The sequence below is a fragment of the Oncorhynchus clarkii genome, chromosome 9, assembly GCF_045791955.1.
Source record: "Oncorhynchus clarkii lewisi isolate Uvic-CL-2024 chromosome 9, UVic_Ocla_1.0, whole genome shotgun sequence".
Lineage (NCBI taxonomy): Eukaryota > Metazoa > Chordata > Actinopteri > Salmoniformes > Salmonidae > Oncorhynchus > Oncorhynchus clarkii.
Genome location: NC_092155.1, coordinates 79314793 through 79335200, shown reverse-complemented (window position 1 = coordinate 79335200; position 20408 = coordinate 79314793). Strand labels below are relative to the sequence as shown.

Below are 20408 nucleotides of genomic sequence, written 5' to 3'. Positions count from 1 at the left end.
AAGTTCCTGCTCACTTATTAGGGTATTGACAACCCAGAAGTCACTAGGGGCTGACAATTCGGACCTGTCTTTAATTAAGTATGCAGCGCCTCTCATTGTTGGCTCAGTAACACTACATTTTATATTGAACTTTAGTATCATGAAATATCCCCAAAGTGTGTAAAAAGCAGCTTATATGCTGCCACTCCGTAAGGTCTGGGATTGTAGTGATCTTGATAATTATTGACTAATTTCCAGGCTCCCTTGAGAAACTATTAGAATCACTGGTCAACTTATCGGCTACATTCTTTTCTGTATGTAAATAGTATTCTTAATGTTAATCAATCTGGATTTAGATGTTATTAACAGCACCACTATGACAACCGTGCTTGTTGTAAATGCCTTGGATGATAGACAGAATGTTAATCTGTTGGATAAGCTGTCCTCTATGGGGTTGGATAAGCTGTCCTCCACAGGGTTGGATAAGCTGTCCTCCACAGGGTTGGATAAGCTGTCCTCCACAGGGTTGGATAAGCTGTCCTCCACAGGGTTGGATAAGCTGTCCTCCACAGGGTTGGATAAGCTGTCCTCCATAGGGTTGGATAAGCTGTCCTCCACAGGGTTGGATAAGCTGTCCTCCACAGGGTTGGATAAGCTGTCCTCCACAGGGTTGGATAAGCTGTCCTCCACAGGGTTGGATAAGCTGTCCTCCACAGGGTTGGATAAGCTGTCCTCCATGGGGTTGGATAAGCTGTCCTCTATGGGGTTGGATAAGCTGTCCTCTATGGGGTTGGATAAGCTGTCCTCCATAGGGTTGGATAAGCTGTCCTCTATGGGGTTGGATAAGCTGTCCTCTATGGGTTGGATAAGCTGTCCTCTATGGGTTGGATAAGCTGTCCTCTATGGGGTTGGATAAACTGTCCTCTATGGGGTTGGATAAGGTGTCCTCCACAGGGTTGGATAAGGTGTCCTCCACAGGGTTGGATAAGGTGTCCTCCATAGGGTTGGATAAGCTGTCCTCTATGGGGTTGGATAGGCTGTCCTCCACAGGGTTGGATAAGCTGTCCTCCACAGGGTTGGATAAGAAGTCCTCTATGGGGTTGGATAAGCTGTCCTCTATGGGGTTGGATAAGGTGTCCTCCACGGGGTTGGATAAGGTGTCCTCCACAGGGTTGGATAAGGTGTCCTCCATAGGGTTGGATAAGCTGTCCTCTATGGGGTTGGATAAGCTGTCCTCCACATGGTTGGATAAGCTGTCCTCTATGGGGTTGGATAAGTTGTCCTCCATAGGGTTGGATAAGCTGTCCTCTATGGGGTTGGATAAGCTGTCCTCTATGGGGTTGGATAAGCTGTCCTCCATAGGGTTGGATAAGCTGTCCTTCATAGGGTTGGATAAGCTGTCCTGCACAGGGTTGGGTACTGATGCTTGCCAATGTTTTCATAATTATCTCAATGAAGGAACTCAGGCCATCAAGGTAGCTGGGGTGAAATCTGAGTTCCTTGAGTTACATAAAGGGGTTCCCCAAGGTTCGATACTCGGCCCACTAGTGTTTACAATCTATGTAAATAACATTGGTAATGTTATAAAAAAATATGTATATATTAATTTGTATGTTGATGATAGTGTTGTATTCCATTGCTGGACCAAGCCGTTTCACATTTAAAGTCTGATTTTCAACCACTGCAGAGGTCACTATTGGATCTAAGTTAGTGCTGAATGCAAACAAAACGAGTTCACTATTGGATCTAAGTTAGTGCTGAATGCAAACAAAACGAGGTCACTATTGGATCTAAGTTAGTGCTGAATGCAAACAAAACAAAATTAGGTCACTATTGGATCTAAGTTAGTGCTGAATGCAAACAAAATGAGGTCACTATTGGATCTAAGTTAGTGCTGAATGCAAACAAAACGAGGTCACTATTGGATCTAAGTTAGTGCTGAATGCAAACAAAACGAGGTCACTATTGGATCTAAGTTAGTGCTGAATGCAAACGAAGCAAAATGAGGTCACTATTGGATCTAAGTTAGTGCTGAATGCAAACAAAACGAGGTCACTGTTTGGATCTAAGTTAGTGCTGAATGCAAACAAAACAAGGTCACTATTGGATCTAAGTTAGTGCTTAATGCAAACAAAACAAAATTAGGTCACTATTGGATCTAAGTTAGTGCTGAATGCAAACAAAATTAGGTCACTATTGGATCTAAGTTAGTGCTGAATGCAAACAAAACAAGGTCACTATTGGATCTAAGTTAGTGCTGAATGCAAACAAAACAAAACAAGGTCACTATTGGATCTAAGTTAGTGCTGAATGCAAACAAAACAAGGTCACTATTGGATCTAAGTTAGTGCTGAATGCAAACAAAACAAGGTCACTATTGGATCTAAGTTAGTGCTGAATGCAAACAAAACAAAATTAGGTCACTATTGGATCTAAGTTAGTGCTGAATGCAAACAAAATGAGGTCACTATTGGATCTAAGTTAGTGCTGAATGCAAACAAAACGAGGTCACTATTGGATCTAAGTTAGTGCTGAACGCAAACAAAACGAGGTCACTATTGGATCTAAGTTAGTGCTGAATGCAAACGAAGCAAAATGAGGTCACTATTGGATCTAAGTTAGTGCTGAATGCAAACAAAATTAGGTCACTATTGGATCTAAGTTAGTGCTGAATGCAAACAAAACAAGGTCACTATTGGATCTAAGTTAGTGCTGAATGCAAACAAAACAAGGTCACTATTGGATCTAAGTTAGTGCTGAATGCAAACAAAATGAGGTCACTATTGGATCTAAGTTAGTGCTGAATGCAAACAAAACGAGGTCACTATTGGATCTAAGTTAGTGCTGAATGCAAACGAAGCAAAATGAGGTCACTATTGGATCTAAGTTAGTGCTGAATGCAAACAAAACGAGGTCACTATTGGATCTAAGTTAGTGCTGAATGCAAACAAAACGAGTTCACTATTGGATCTAAGTTAGTGCTGAATGCAAACAAAACGAGGTCACTATTGGATCTAAGTTAGTGCTGAATGCAAACAAAACAAGGTCACTATTGGATCTAAGTTAGTGCTGAATGCAAACAAAACGAGGTCACTATTGGATCTAAGTTAGTGCTGAATGCAAACAAAACGAGGTCACTATTTGATCTAAGTTAGTGCTGAATGCAAACAAAACGAGGTCACTATTGGATCTAAGTTAGTGCTGAATGCAAACAAAACGAGGTCACTATTGGATCTAAGTTAGTGCTGAATGCAAACAAAACGAGGTCACTATTGGATCTAAGTTAGTGCTGAATGCAAACAAAACGAGGTCACTATTGGATCTAAGTTAGTGCTGAATGCAAACAAAACGAGGTCACTATTGGATCTAAGTTAGTGCTGAATGCAAACAAAACGAGGTCACTATTGGATCTAAGTTAGTGCTGAATGCAAACAAAACGAGGTCACTATTGGATCTAAGTTAGTGCTGAATGCAAACAAAACGAGGTCACTATTGGATCTAAGTTAGTGCTGAATGCAAACAAAACGAGGTCACTATTGGATCTAAGTTAGTGCTGAATGCAAACAAAACAAGGTCACTATTGGATCTAAGTTAGTGCTGAATGCAAACAAAACAAGGTCACTATTGGATCTAAGTTAGTGCTGAATGCAAACAAAACGAGGTCACTATTGGATCTAAGTTAGTGCTGAATGCAAACAAAACAAGGTCACTATTGGATCTAAGTTAGTGCTGAATGCAAACAAAACAAGGTCACTATTGGATCTAAGTTAGTGCTGAATGCAAACAAAACGAGGTCACTATTGGATCTAAGTTAGTGCTGAATGCAAACAAAACGAGGTCACTATTGGATCTAAGTTAGTGCTGAATGCAAACAAAACGAGGTCACTATTGGATCTAAGTTAGTGCTGAATGCAAACAAAACAAGGTCACTATTGGATCTAAGTTAGTGCTGAATGCAAACAAAACGAGGTCACTATTGGATCTAAGTTAGTGCTGAATGCAAACAAAACGAGGTCACTATTTGATCTAAGTTAGTGCTGAATGCAAACAAAACGAGGTCACTATTGGATCTAAGTTAGTGCTGAATGCAAACAAAACGAGGTCACTATTTGATCTAAGTTAGTGCTGAATGCAAACAAAACAAAACAAAATGCATGCTTTTTTTCTTTGTCCACACAACCTAGATTTAAAATAACTTGTAATGACATGTTTGAACAGTACACAAATTGAGCAAGTTCCTTCCTTACAAATATCATTGTATCTGGCTCGATGACAAACTGTCATAAAAATAATGTCACTGAGCTGGTGAAGAAATTGAAGTTTAAGGTTGTTTTCTTTTACAGAAACAAAGCATGTCTGCCTTTTGATGATAGGAAGGAAATTTGCCCAGGCCACTTTTATGTCTATTTCAGACTTTGGGGATATTATCTACAGCGCGTTCAGGAAGTATTCACACTCCTTGACTTATTCCACATTTTGTTGTTATAGCCTGAATTCAAAATGGATGAAATCGTTTGTGTTTCTCATCCACTACACACAATACCTCATAGTGTAATGTGAAAACAAGTTTTTAGACATGTTGGCAAACGTATTGGAAGTGAAATACAGAAATATCCCATTTTACATACGTTTTTACACCACTGAGTCAATACCTTGTAGAAGCACCTTTGGCAACGATTATAGCTGTGAGTCTTTCTGGGTAAGTGTCCTGAGAGTGATTACAGCTGTGAGTGTTTCTGGGTAAGTGTCCTAAGAGTGATTACAGCTGTGAGTCTTTCTGGGTAAGTGTCCTGAGCGTGATTACAGCTGTGAGTGTTTCTGGGTAAGTGTCCTAAGAGGGATTACAGCTGTGAGTCTTTCTGGGTAAGTGTCCTGAGAGTGATTACAGCTGTGAGTGTTTCTGGGTAAGTGTCCTAAGAGTGATTACAGCTGTGAGTCTTTCTGGGTAAGTGTCCTGAGAGTGATTACAGCTGTGAGTGTTTCTGGGTAAGTGTCCTGAGAGTGATTACAGCTGTGAGTCTTTCTGGGTAAGTGTCCTGAGAGTGATTACAGCTGTGAGTGTTTCTGGGTAAGTGTCCTGAGAGTGATTGCAGCTGTGAGTCTTTCTGGGTAAGTGTCCTAAGAGTGATTACAGTACTGCTGGTAGTCTACCCTCCACTACAGTACTGCTGGTAGTCTACCCTCCACTAGGACTACAGTACTGCTGGTAGTCTACCCTCCACTACAGTACTGCTGGTAGTCTACCCTCCACTACAGTACTGCTGGTAGTCTACCCTCCACTACAGTACTGCTGGCAGTCTACCCTCCACTAGGACTACAGTACTGCTGGTAGTCTACCCTCCACTACAGTACTGCTGGTAGTCTACCCTCCACTAGGACTACAGTACTGCTGGCAGTCTACCCTCCACTAGGACTACAGTACTGCTGGTAGTCTACCCTCCACTACAGTACTGCTGGTAGTCTACCCTCCACTAGGACTACAGTACTGCTGGTAGTCTACCCTCCACTACAGTATTGCTGGTAGTCTACCCTCCACTAGGACTACAGTACTGCTGGTAGTCTACCCTCCACTACAGTACTGCTGGTAGTCTACCCTCCACTACAGTACTACTGATAGTCTACCCTCCACTACAGTACTGCTGGTAGTCTACCCTCCACTACAGTACTGCTGGTAGTCTACCCTCCACTACAGTACTGCTGGTAGTCTACCCTCCACTACAGTACTGCTGGTAGTCTACCCTCCACTACAGTACTGCTGGTAGTCTACCCTCCACTACAATACTGCTGGTAGTCTACCCTCCACTAGGACTACAGTACTGCTGGTAGTCTACCCTCCACTACAATACTGCTGGTAGTCTACCCTCCACTAGGACTACAGTACTACTGATAGTCTACCCTCCACTACAACACAATTGAATTAGAACATTGAACTTCAATCCTGTATGATTCATGGATCTTGGAGATGTCTGAAAATGCATTGTAAGTGTCACTATGCCTACATAAAATGCCCTTCTGTTTTGCCGTGTGTTAGGGTAGACTACCAGCTGTACTACAGTCCTAGTGGACTATTTTCTGTTTTGCCGAAAAACATTTCTCATGGTAGGGCTGTTACGGTGACCATGTTGCCGCCACACGGCAATCAGGAGACACATGACCTCAGTCAAATTACATGTGGCAGTTTAGTCACAGTAACTAGGCTTCTCCAAAACTGTCCTCTGATGCCGCTGATGGTCATTAGTAGCCTCCCAAATGAAATCTCATTTTATTTGTCACATGTGCCAAATACAACTGTAACACCTTACAGTGAAATGCTTACTTACAAGCCCTTAAGTACTTGCTAACAGCCAGTTGCCAATGGCAGGTACACAGCGATCTATTGTCCCTTTCAATCACTCTGACATCAATGCAAATGCAACCAAAAATCAAACCATAGACTTCATTAGAACCCTGGCATTCAGCATAATAGCAGAACCCGTTGCACAGTGAGAGCCAGCTTCTCGTAGCTGGTTGGTGCATGGAATGAAATTAGTGTTCCTGTTGAGCTGCATTTCTATAGGCTATGCTATGCTATTGTCTGAGAAAACAGTGTTTTGATGGCCTCTACTAAAAATAGGAGGATCCTGTCAGCTTTCTATAGGCTAGGTCTACTATATTTATCAGCTTTCTATAGGCTTGGTCTACTATATTAATTTATCAGTTTTCTATAGGCTAGGTCTACTATATTTATCAGCTTTCTACAGGCTAGGTCTACTATATTTATTTCTCAGTTTTCTATAGGCTAGGTCTACTATATTTATTTCTCAGTTTTCTATAGGCTAGGTCTACTGTATTTATTTATCAGTTTTCTATAGGCTAGCTCTACTGTATTTATTTATCAACTTTCCATATATTAAGCACAGTCCTTCGCTTTACAACCAGAGTTGGCATGAAGAGGAACCACAGGAAAGCGTCTCCCATTTAAATATGGATAGCGTATTTTCCCCCCTGTTCGACAGGAGCAGGATAATGGCTCAGTCTAAATCAGAACAGATTATTTAGTATTATATAAAGAGTCCAGTGCTTCATTTGTAAATCGGGAGGTGCCAGAACAAAGAGTGAGCTTGAGAGGGTGGATGACCTGGGGAGAGGGGGGTTGACCTTGGGGGGTGACCTGGGGGGTGACCTGGGTCAACTTCTGAAATTAGTCTATTTTTCTAAATGTATTTATATATTTTCTTTATCACTTGTTTTTTGTTTTTTACTCTTTGACTTCTTTCCTTTCTTTGATTCATGTGGATATTATTTGTGTTATGCTGTTTCTTGCTATTTCTTGTAAAGTGCAAATCAAAACAAAACAAAACCGGTGGGTTGGTATGATGTAATCTTTTCACTGTTTCTTTCCAATTAGATTTTTGTTGTTGTTGAGATTTGTAGACATTTTTAAGCTAGATCTGTAGATCTAGTCCTGTCTAGGTCTCTATGTGCTGCCAGTGCGTGGCAGTCCAAAGTGGGCGGGGATTTCAGCTCGGACCGGAAGAGAAGCGGCGACAACCCGAAACAGAGCTAACAGACGGTAGCATCACTTTAATCTAGCTATTCCTTCTTTTAACTGTCTTTATCTAATACAGTTGCGTAACAACCGTATATTGATGATTATATATAACTAAAACACTTATGAAATCTATAGCCATGACTTTTTAAAACCGCAAATGGAGCTCAAAGTATTGACAACCAAACATTAGCTAGCTAACTTGTTGTCGCATAAGCTAGCTGGCTATCTAACTGGGAAAGAATATAAGGACACAGCTGACGCTTAAACCAACCACTAACTCCTAACCTTAAACCCTTAACCAAATGTGTATACATTCTGACATGAATCACCGGTTTTGGGCGTCAGGCGTATCCTTACAATACTTACTGCCTTTTTCTAGCTAACTAGCAAATTACCAAACTAAACCGTTAACTATTTACAAGAAATATAAACAAAAACACACACAATATTTCTCACTAACAATGTGTTTACGTGATTGTTCGCGGTTACTTTTGTATTTGCTGTCTAGTTTATTAGCTAATTAGTTAGCTAACGCCAGCTAGCTAATAACATTAGCTGGCCAAGGCAATGTTAGCTAGCTAGATATAGTAATTATCGAAAATATGTTTCCCTTATGACATTTAAGTTATCATTCCTTGGTCATATGAAAGAACACTGTATTTCATTCATATGAACATTTACATTTGAGTAATTTTAGTCGCTGTTATCCAGAGCGACTAATGGTTAAGTGCCTTGCTCATGGGCACAGAGATTTTTCACATGGTTGACTTGGTGATTCGAACCAGCAAACTTTCAATTACTGGCCTTTATGTTCTTAAACGCTAGGCTACCATCCGCCCATGAACAAAATTGATCTAGGTCAATATGAAATCACACATATCCTCTGTATCAGGTGTAATAGTTAAGGGCTATAAACAAAATTACCCCAGGAACAAGAAACCCTGAGCTACCTTTTGTGAAGTAGGCTAAAATCAGGGTATCACTATGCAGGCTAAACGGAAACAAAGATGGGATGCAGTGGTATAATATGAGTGTTAATCTCTATCGTCCCTCTCTCCATCTCTCCCCCTGTCTCTCTTCCACCTCCCCTGTTTCACCTCTCCTTCTCCCCTCTTTCTCGATTTACCCCCCCCCCCCCCCCCCCCCCCCCCCCCTCTCCTATCCTATAGATGGCTGCAATCAGGAAGAAGCTGGTGATAGTGGGAGACGGAGCGTGTGGGAAGACCTGCCTGCTGATCGTCTTCAGTAAAGACCAGTTCCCAGAGGTCTATGTGCCCACTGTGTTCGAGAACTATGTGGCTGACATCGAGGTCGACGGCAAACAGGTGAGCCTCAGCCAGGATCCTAGTTCCAAACCAAACTGACCGTGTCCTCATTTTCTCTTGGGCCCAATTCCAAACCAGACCCTTGGACCTGGTTTCCACCTGAAAGTGATGGATATAATGACAAAATGGTTCCACCCCCTTGACTTCCCAACTAGCACTGCCTTTGCTGAAAAGTTACTTCCTATGACTGAGATATGTGGTTGTTTCATCTAGCTATCTAGCTATCTGAAGATGAATCATTCCTATGACTGGTCCACCTAGCTATCGGAAGATGAATGTCCTGACTATGACTGGTCCACCTAGCTATCTGAAGATGAATGTCCTGACTATGACTGTGATATGTGGTTGTCTCACCTAGCTATCTGAAGATGAATGTGCTGACTATGACTGAGATATGTGGTTGTCTCACCTAGCTATCTGAAGATGAATGTGCTGACTATGACTGAGATATGTGGTTGTCCCACCTAGCTATCTGAAGATGAATGTGCTGACTGACTGAGATATGTGGTTGTCTCATCTAGCTATCTGAAGATGAATGTGCTGACTATGACTGAGATATGTGGTTGTCCCACCTAGCTATCTGAAGATGAATGGACTAACTATGACTGGTCCACCTAGCTATCTGAAGATGAATGTACTGACTATGACTGGTCCACCTAGCTATCTGAAGATGAATGTCCTGACTATGACTGGTCCACCTAGCTATCTGGAGATGAATGGACTAACTATGACTGGTCCACCTAGCTATCTGAAGATGAATGTACTGACTATGACTGGTCCACCTAGCTATCTGAAGATGAATGTCCTGACTATGACTGGTCCACCTAGCTATCTGAAGATGAATGTACTGACTATGACTGTGATATGTGGTTGTCCCACCTAGCTATCTGAAGATGAATGTCCTGACTATGACTGGTCCACCTAGCTATCTGAAGATGAATGTACTGACTGTGATATGTGGTTGTCCCACCTAGCTATCTGAAGATGAATGCACGAACTGCCCTGGGTAGTAGTGTCTGCTAAATCATCCCATCATGCACCACGTCTATTTCTGTTGGCAGAAGCACTGTTCACACCCTTCTTGAGAACATTTAGCAGGTTTAAAGCTAATTTCCTGCAGTTGTAAACATTTTGCCATGTGTAATGTTTATTCATGTGGTATTTCAGTGACTCAAACATTACTACAAAATCTATGGGCTAAAAAACGTTAGTTGACATGGGCATAGTTGATCTGGATGTTTCTGAAAAGTTATAAATAGCTAACTAAGGTCTGCAATGACTGACAGGACAAGAGGAACTGATGATGCAATACCCGATTTAGAAATGTCACCTTGTACATTCTACTATTACAACTTTGAAGAATACGTTGAAAGCTGGATTGACTTCCTTAACCACTGTGCTAAATGACTCTCTCCTCTCTCTTTCTCCCTCCCCCCTCCTTCTCTCCCAGGTGGAGTTAGCGTTATGGGACACAGCAGGACAGGAGGACTATGACAGACTGAGACCTCTCTCCTACCCCGACACTGACGTTATACTCATGTGCTTCTCTGTAGACAGCCCAGATAGTTTAGGTAACATACAACACACACACAGCAAGGAAGTGTTTTGTTGGACGGTGTATACCCCCTCAGATCAGGAAGTGTTTTGTTGGACGGTGTATACCCCCTCAGATCAGGAAGTGTTTTGTTGGACGGTGTATACCCCCTCAGATCAGGAAGTGTTTTGTTGGACGGTGTATACCCCCTCAGATCAGGAAGTGTTTTGTTGGACGGTGTATACCCCCTCAGATCAGGAAGTGTTTTGTTGGACGGTGTATACCCCCTCAGATCAGGAAGTGTTTTGTTGGACGGTGTATACCCCCTCAGATCAGGAAGTGTTTTGTTGGACGGTGTATACCCCCTCAGATCAGGAAGTGTTTTGTTGGACGGTGTATACCCCCTCAGATCAGGAAGTGTTTTGTTGGACGGTGTATACCCCCTCAGATCAGGAAGTGTTTTGTTGGACGGTGTATACCCCCTCAGATCAGGAAGTGTTTTGTTGGACGGTGTATACCCCCTCAGATCAGGAAGTGTTTTGTTGGACGGTGTATACCCCCTCAGATCAGGAAGTGTTTTGTTGGACGGTATATACCCCCTCAGATCAGGAAGTGTTTTGTTGGACGGTGTATACCCCCTCAGATCAGGAAGTGTTTTGTTGGACGGTGTATACCAAATCAAATCAAATGTTATTGGTCACATACACATGGTTAGCAGATGTTAATGCGAGTGTAGCGAAATGCTTGTGCTTCTAGTTCCGACAATGCAGTAATAACAAGTAATCTAACTAACAATTCCAAAACTACTGTCTTGTACACAGTGTAAGGGGATAAAGAATATGTACATAAGGATATATGAATGAGTGATGGTACAGAGCAGCATAGGCAAGATACAGTAGATGGTATCGAGTACAGTATATACATATGAGATGAGTATGTAAACAAAGTGGCATAGTTTAAAGTGGCTAGTGATACATGTATTACATAAGGATACAGTCGATGATATAGAGTACAGTATATACGTATGCATATGAGATGAATAATGTAGGGTAAGTAACATTATATAAGGTAGCATTGTTTAAAGTGGCTAGTGATATATTTACTTCATTTCCCATCAATTCCCATTATTAAAGTGGCTGGAGTTGAGTCAGTGTCAGTGTGTTGGCAGCAGCCAAGTCTGATGGCCTTGAGATAGAAGCTGTTTTTCAGTCTCTCGGTCCCAGCTTTGATGCACCTGTACTGACCTCGCCTTCTGGATGATAGCGGGGTGAACAGGCAGTGGCTCGGGTGGTTGATGTCCTTGATGATCTTTATGGCCTTCCTGTGACATCGGGTGGTGTAGGTGTCCTGGAGGGCAGGTAGTTTGCCCCCGGTGATGCGTTGTGCATACCCCCTCCAACTCAGATCAGGAAGTGTTTTGTTGGACGGTGTATACCCCCTCCAACTCAGATCAGGAAGTGTTTTGTAGGACGGTGTATACCCCTTCCAACTCAGATCAGGAAGTGTTTTGTAGGACGGTGTATACCCCCAGTTCCACTGCATTTTTTCATTGTCTCCCTCTATAATCAGGGACTGATTTAGACCTGGGACACCAGGTGGATGATTCCCCCTCTAATCGGGGACTGATTTAGACCTGGGACACCAGGTGGGTGATTCCCCCTCTAATCGGGGACTGATTTAGACCTGGGACACCAGGTGGGTGATTCCCCCTCTAATCGGGGACTGATTTAGACATGAGACACCAGGTGGGTGATTCCCCTCTAATTAGGGACTGATTTAGACCGGAGACACCAGGTGGGTGATTCCCCTCTAATCGGGGACTGACTTAGACCTGGGACACCAGGTGGGTGATTCCCCCTCTAATCGGGGACTGACTTAGACCTGGGACACCAGGGGGGTGATTCCCCCTCTAATCGGGGACTGATTTAGACCTGGGACACCAGGTGGGTGATTCCCCCTCTAATCGGTGACTGATTTAGACATGAGACACCAGGTGGGTGATTCCCCTCTAATTAGGGACTGCTTTAGACATGAGACACCAGGTGGGTGATTCCCCTCTAATTAGGGACTGATTTAGACCGGAGACACCAGGTGGGTGATTCCCCCTCTAATTGGGGACTGACTTAGACCTGGGACACCAGGTGGGTGATTCCCCTCTAATCGGGGACTGATTTAGAGCTGGGACACCAGGTGGGTGATTCCCCCTCTAATCGGGGACTGATTTAGACCTGGGACACCAGGTGGGTGATTCCCCCTCTAATCAGTGACTGATTTAGACATGAGACACCAGGTGGGTGATTCCCCTCTAATTAGGGACTGATTTAGACATGAGACACCAGGTGGGCGATTCCCCTCTAATTAGGGACTGATTTAGACCTGGGACACCAGATGGGTGATTCCCCCTCTAATCGGGGACTGATTTAGACATGAGACACCAGGTGGGTGATTCCCCCTCTAATCAGTGACTGATTTAGACATGAGACACCAGGTGGGTGATTCCCCTCTAATTAGGGACTGATTTAGACCGGAGACACCAGGTGGGTGATTCCCCTCTAATTAGGGACTGATTTAGACATGAGACACCAGGTGGGTGATTCCCCTCTAATTAGGGACTGATTTAGACATGAGACACCAGGTGGGTGATTCCCCTCTAATTAGGGACTGATTTAGACCGGAGACACCAGGTGGGTGATTCCCCTCTAATTAGGGACTGATTTAGACCGGAGACACCAGGTGGGTGATTCCCCTCTAATTAGGGACTGATTTAGACCTGGGACACCAGGTGGGTGATTCCCCCTCTAATCGGGGACTGACTTAGACCTGGGACACCAGGTGGGTGATTCCCCCTCTAATCAGGGACTGACTTAGACCGGAGACACCAGGTGGGTGATTCCCCTCTAATTAGGGACTGATTTAGACATGAGACACCAGGTGGGTGATTCCCCTCTAATTAGGGACTGATTTAGACATGAGACACCAGGTGGGTGATTCCCCTCTAATTAGGGACTGATTTAGACCGGAGACACCAGGTGGGTGATTCCCCTCTAATTAGGGACTGATTTAGACATGAGACACCAGGTGGGTGATTCCCCTCTAATTAGGGACTGATTTAGACCGGAGACACCAGGTGGGTGATTCCCCTCTAATTAGGGACTGATTTAGACCTGGGACACCAGGTGGGTGATTCCCCCTCTAATCGGGGACTGACTTAGACCTGGGACACCAGGTGGGTGATTCCCCCTCTAATCAGGGCCTGACTTAGACCTGGGACACCAGGTGGGTGATTCCCCCTCTAATCAGGGACTGACTTAGACCTGGGACACCAGGTGGGTGATTCCCCTCTAATCAGGGCCTGATTTAGACCTGGGACACCAGGTGGGTGATTCCCCTCTAATCAGGGCCTGATTTAGACCTGGGACACCAGGTGGGTGATTCCCCCTCTAATCAGTGACTGATTTAGACATGAGACACCAGGTGGGTGATTCCCCTCTAATCAGGGCCTGATTTAGACCTGGGACACCAGGTGGGTGATTCCCCCTCTAATCAGTGACTGATTTAGACATGAGACACCAGGTGGGTGATTCCCCTCTAATTAGGTACTGATTTAGACATGAGACACCAGGTGGGTGATTCCCCTCTAATTAGGGACTGATTTAGACCGGAGATACCAGGTGGGTGTAATTAATTATCAGGTAGAACAGAAAAGCAGCAGACTCCGGACCTCGTAGGGTCAGAGTTCATTACCCCTGGTGTATACTGTGTATCCGGTACATACGACTAATGACACACACACACACACTACACACACACAGAGGAATTAACTGAACACGACACACACTCTCTCTCCCTCCAGAGAACATTCCAGAGAAGTGGACTCCGGAGGTGAAACACTTCTGTCCTAATGTTCCCATCATCCTCGTGGGCAACAAGAAGGACCTGAGGAACGACGAACACACACGCAGGGAGCTGGCCAAGATGAAACAGGTACGTGACACCCTTCTCCCTGTAGCAGAGACATGGCTAACAGAGACATGGCTAACATGGCTAACAGAGATATGGCTAACATGGCTAACAGAGACATGGCTAGCGCTGTGTGTGTCTGTTAACTTCTCTCTCTCTCCAAGATGAAACGGGTACGTGTGTGATGGACAGGTCACCTCTTCTCCGTCTCTCGCTAAACAAAATCATTTTTTCTCTCTCTTCGTCTCTAGGAGCCAGTGAAGTCGGAGGAGGGCAGAGACATGGCTAACGGTGTGTGTGTGTCTGTTAACTTCTCTCTCTCTCTCTTCGTCTCTAGGAGCCAGTGAAGTCGGAGGAGGGCAGAGACATGGCTAACCGGATCGGTGCCTACGGCTGTCAGGAGTGCTCAGCTAAGACCAAGGACGGAGTCAGGGAGGTGTTTGAGATGGCCACCAGGGCGGCGCTACAGGCCAAGAGACGTGGAAAGAAGAACGCCTGCATGCTGTTGTAGGCCCCAGGGAGATGTTGCCCCTGGATACTGATCTTGGACCAGTTTTACCCTCCCAAAATATAGTTGTAATCATTAAAGGGATAGTGTCACATTTTGGCAAAGACTGAAAGTCTGACAGGGTTCTCCAACTGGTGCCCCGATTTTATTTACCCCCTCGCCCAAGTTTTCTGAGCAAAAAATAAATACAAGTTTACGTTATTTTATTGTTGGACATAAAGACTGTAAAAAAAAACCTGAAAATCAGTTCCAAGTGATTTTGATTTTGTAAATCTGTACCAAAGTATTCTCACTCATAATAGAGAGATGTGTAATTGTATACAAAATCTAAGCCAGGTTTGAAATGATTGTTTTAGTCAGTGTATATATATTTGTTTGGGCTTCTTGCGGTCAATTTGCAGTCTACAAATTATTTATAATTATGTTCCTTACCATTCGCTCAAGAAAAAAATCTTTCTGCGGCTGAATCTCTAGGTGATGCTGGCGTTAGCGCAATCAGCTAACTGATACCATAGACTTCCAGTCATTACGCTAACACTAGTTTATCAAAGGCTCACAAAACTTCAACTTCCTTTAAACTACACTCAGAGACACATTTGTATCCATGGGTTTATCTGACTCTGGGTCAATAGTTAAAGGGCTTAATTGCCAAAATGGTGCACCATCCCTTTTTTCAGGGGTAGGTTTAAAACTGGTCTCAGATCTGTGCCTGTGGGTAACGCCCCTTTTGAGGGGTAGGTTTAAAACTGGTCTCAGATCAGTGCCTGTGGGTAACGCCCCTTTTGAGGGGTAGGTTTAAAACTGGTCTCAGATCTGTGCCTGTGGGTAACGCCCCTTTTGAGGGGTAGGTTTAAAACTGGTCTCAGATCTGTGCCTGTGGGTAACGTCCCATATCGGCACCCTTTTCCCTATATGGTGCGCTATATAGGGTTCCATTTGGGACTGGGGAGGTGAGGGGATAGAAAGGGTTAAATGCCCTCGAGCTGAAAAAATTGCGTAGGTATCAAAAAGGAAATGAAATCAAACTTTATTCGTCATATCCACAGGAAACAGAAGCGATTCTATATGGAACTACTGGGTGAAAGTAGGTCATGTTCATTAGTCACCGAACGGAACAAAACAGACTGAAACCGGGAGGGATCGACCTGAACTTTTACAATAAGAAACGCTTTTATTTTATTTTTTGTCAATCTTCTACTGCAGTACATTTTGTTACGGTGTTTATGAATGAATACAACCCTGATGGGCGAGGTGGAAATGTGGCTATGTTTTTACATGTATCCAATCCTGTCGGAACTACACGAATGCCTTAGGGTGAAGGAGCCAAGGGGGCTGGGAAAGATACTGTGGACAGTGTTGTTTTGATGAGGAGCTGTGCCATGAGGCCTAGAGGAGGAATTGAGAAAGTAGCGTCGACTGTGGCTTCCTCTCCTGGCCAACCCAGCTGGCCTTAATTTAAAGTTTCTCCTGTCCACTGCCTTTATGTCACGATAGACAGGAAGCTGTTAATTTCACCTGTCCTCTGCCTTCAGGTAACGACAGGAAGCTGTTAGTTTCACCTGTCCTCTGCCTTCAGGTAACTATAGACAGGAAGCTGTTAGTTTCACCTGTCCTCTGCCTTCAGGTAACTATAGACAGGAAGCTGTTAGTTTCACATGTCCACTACCTTCAGGTAACTATAGACAGGAAAGCTGTTAGTTTCACCTGTCCACTACCTTCAGGTAACTAGACAGGAAGCTGTTAATTTCACCTGTCCACTACCTTCAGGTAACTAGACAGGAAGCTGTTAATTTTCACCTGTCCTCTGCCTTCAGGTAACTAGACAGGAAGCTGTTAGTTTCACCTGTCCTCTGCCTTCAGGTAACTAGACAGGAAGCTGTTAATTTCACCTGTCCTCTGCCTTCAGGTAACTAGACAGGAAGCTGTTAATTTCACCTGTCCTCTGCCTTCAGGTAACTAGACAGGAAGCTGTTAGTTTCACCTGTCCTCTGCCTTCAGGTAACTATAGACAGGAAGCTGTTAGTTTCACCTGTCCTCTGCCTTCAGGTAACTAGACAGGAAGCTGTTAATTTCACCTGTCCTCTGCCTTCAGGTAACTAGACAGGAAGCTGTTAGTTTCACCTGTCCTCTGCCTTCAGGTAACTATAGACAGGAAGCGGTTAATTTCACCTGTCCACTACCTTCAGGTAACTAGACAGGAAGCTGTTAATTTCACCTGTACTCTGCCTTCAGGTAACTAGACAGGAAGCTGTTAGTTTCACCTGTCCTCTGCCTTCAGGTAACTATAGACAGGAAGCTGTTCATTTCACCTGTCCACTACCTTCAGGTAACTAGACAGGAAGCTGTTAATTTCACCTGTCCTCTGCCTTCAGGTAACTAGACAGGAAGCTGTTCATATCACCTGTCCACTACCTTCAGGTAACTAGACAGGAAGCTGTTAATTTCACCTGTCCTCTGCCTTCAGGTAACTAGACAGGAAGCTGTTAGTTTCACCTGTCCTCTGCCTTCAGGTAACTATAGACAGGAAGCTGTTAGTTTCACCTGTCCTCTGCCTTCCGGTAACTATATTGAACAAAAATATAAACATACAACAATTTCAACGATTTTACTGAGTTACAGTTCAAAGAAGGAAATCAGTCAATTAAAATAAATAAATTAGGCCCTAATCTATGGATTTCACATGACTGGGCAGTGGAAGTTGCTGTCCTGTCCACTGCCTTCATGTTACTATATAGAGGAAGCTGCTGTCCTGTCCACTGCCTTCATGTTACTATATAGAGGAAGCTGCTGTCCTGTCCACTGCCTTCATGTTACTATATAGAGGAAGCTGCTGTCCTGTCCACTACCTTCAGGTTACTATATAGAGGAAGCTGCTGTCCTGTCCACTGCCTTCAGGTTACTATATAGAGGAAGCTGCTGTCCTGTCCACTACCTTCAGGTTACTATATAGAGGAAGCTGCTGTCCTGTCCACTGCCTTCATGTTACTATATAGAGGAAGCTGCTGTCCTGTCCACTGCCTTCATGTTACTATATAGAGGAAGCTGCTGTCCTGTCCACTGCCTTCATGTTACTATATAGAGGAAGCTGCTGTCCTGTCCACTACCTTCATGTTACTATATAGAGGAATCTGTGTCACCTGTCCACTACCTTCATGTTACTATATAGAGGAAGCTGCTGTCCTGTCCACTGCCTTCAGGTTACTATATAGAGGAAGCTGTGTCACCTGTCCACTGCCTTCAGGTTACTATATAGAGGAAGCTAAGAGAGAGACTCTTGTTTAACCCTTTAGTTGCGTCCCCTACGGCCCTACTTTATTAAGAATTATATTTGTATGGGCTTCTTCTGGTCCATGCTCTAACTCAGGCCCTACAGTCCGCAGGTGTGTGTGAGCTGTGTGTAAGACAGGTGTGTGTGAGACAGGTGTGTGTGAGACGTGTCTGTGTGAGACAGGTGTGTGTGTGTGAGACAGGTGTGTGTGTGTGAGACAGGTGTGTTCTGGCCCATGCTCTAACTCAGGCCCTACAGTCCGCAGGTGTGTGTGAGCTGTGTGTAAGACAGGTGTGTGTGAGACAGGTGTGTGTGTGAGCTGTGTGTGAGGTGTGTGTGAGACAGGTGTGTGTGTGTGTGTGTGAGACAGGTGTGTGTGTGAGACAGGTGTGTGTGAGACAGGTGTGTGTGAGACAGGTGTGTGTGAGACAGGTGTGTAAAGGAGTTATCTGCATGCTTCCCATCCAAAATAGTTTGTGAATATTGTATATTGTGACGTTACTGTTGATTTCGGTGAGGGATTTTTTCGGGCTGTTCATGTACGCGTTCTTTTCTCCTGGCAAGCCGAAGTTCAGTATCCGAGTCTCCGCCCCTTTCGTCAGTGATTGGTCAACAGTAGGGATTCTCCAATAAGTGTTTGTCATTCAACGACAGACTAATCATTTTCATTGAGAAATAAGGCAACAAACATCTTAGTTGGATGTAAAAACCGTTCGTCTAGCATCTCCTTGACAAAAACGTACATTTTGGGACAGATTTCTTGAGTTATCTTTAGATTGTTTCTGATTATTTTGAGGAAGTGTATATTGGCTACGGCGTCTCAAGTTGGACAAACAGTACCATCGCTACTTTTTTTCTTGTTTTTCAAGAGAAGGTCTTTTAAGGGAGCGTGCGAGTACCCTCGTTTGGGTCAGCCGAATCCAAGCATGCGGAAGGAGTAACACAGGTGTGTGTGTTGTGAGCGTGTAACACAGGTGTGTGTTGTGAGCGTGTAAGACAGGTGTTTGTTAGAGCTGTGTGTAAGACAGGTTTGTGTGTGTGCGCGCGTTTGTCTATATCCAGTTTCCATGTGTCCAATACATGTATTGTGAGACTGGTTGAGACTGGTTGTTATCGTCAGTAATGTTGAGACTGGTTGAGACTGGTTGTTATCGTCAGTAATGTTGAGACTGGTTGTTATCGTCAGTAATGTTGAGACTGGTTGTTATCGTCAGTAATGTTGAGACTGGTTGAGACTGGTTGTTATCGTCAGTAATGTTGAGACTGGTTGAGACTGGTTGTTATCGTCAGTAATGTTGAGACTGGTTGTTATCGTCAGTAATGTTGAGACTGGTTGTTATCGTCAGTAATGTTGAGACTGGTTGAGACTGGTTGTTATCGTCAGTAATGTTGAGACTGGTTGAGACTGGTTGTTATCGTCAGTAATGTTGAGACTGGTTGTTATCGTCAGTAATGTTGAGACTGGTTGTTATCGTCAGTAATGTTGAGACTGGTTGAGACTGGTTGTTATCGTCAGTAATGTTGAGACTGGTTGAGACTGGTTGTTATCGTCAGTACTGTTGAGACTGGTTGAGACTGGTTGTGTTGTCAGTACTATAAGCATGTTGGGACTGGTTGAGACTGGTAGGGACTGGTTGGGACTGGTTGGGACTGGTTGGGGAGATAATCACCTGCTTCCAACCAAATGGATTTGGAATACTTTAGTCCAGGACATTTTCTGACTTTGACGTGACTTTTGTTTTCTTGGTCCTGTGCAGTTGTTAATCAAACTAATATACGTGTGAACGCACAGTTTTTTTTTTTCAATGTCAACTTATTTTTTTAGAAGAAATTGTGAATTATTTTATGTGTGCCAATACATTAGAACGTAACTGTAGTTCTCAGATCTCTGTGGTCATTAGACCCAACAGCTGTTCAGAATGAAACAAAGATCTACAAACAATTTTATATTTTAGCATTTTAATATACGTAGATGAAGATTTCATTTTCATGTTTTAGTCTCTTTTTTTTTTGTGTGTGTGGGTGATGAAGAGAGTGAGATGAGGAGAGAGGACTTTTGAGAGATTGATACTTGATCTACAGAGATGACAGTAGAAGTAATCAATAGTCTACAGTGGGTTTATTTAAAAGCGATTTGATATTTAGAGATAATTTCCCCAGACACAGATTAATCCTAGTCCTGGACTAAACCGCTATTTCAATGGAGATTTTCCATTAAGCAGATTTTTTTAGTACTAAACTAAGCCTAACTTTGATCTGTGTCTGGGAAACCTGCCATTTTAAAGTTGATTTCCATTTCCTAT

General features: G+C 43.6%; 1 protein-coding gene across 2 annotated transcripts; it reads left to right on the top strand.

Annotated features, from left to right (window-relative positions):
• Positions 1-7461: 7461 nt before the first annotated feature.
• LOC139416973 (rho-related GTP-binding protein RhoA-A-like) lies at positions 7462-15847 on the top strand. 2 transcript variants are annotated; one of them, XR_011635148.1, is made up of 6 exons: positions 7462-7531; positions 8680-8835; positions 10286-10406; positions 14223-14353; positions 14667-15575; positions 15631-15847. XR_011635148.1 is itself a non-coding variant. In XM_071166198.1 (5 exons), exons 2-5 carry the CDS (start codon positions 8680-8682, stop codon positions 14838-14840), a joined length of 582 nt encoding a protein of 193 aa, XP_071022299.1. In that variant the 5' UTR covers positions 7462-7531; the 3' UTR covers positions 14841-15847. The 2 variants fall into 2 exon arrangements, 1 of the variants encoding a protein (XP_071022299.1); XM_071166198.1 differs by having other exon boundaries at positions 14667-15847.
• Positions 15848-20408: the final 4561 nt, after the last annotated feature.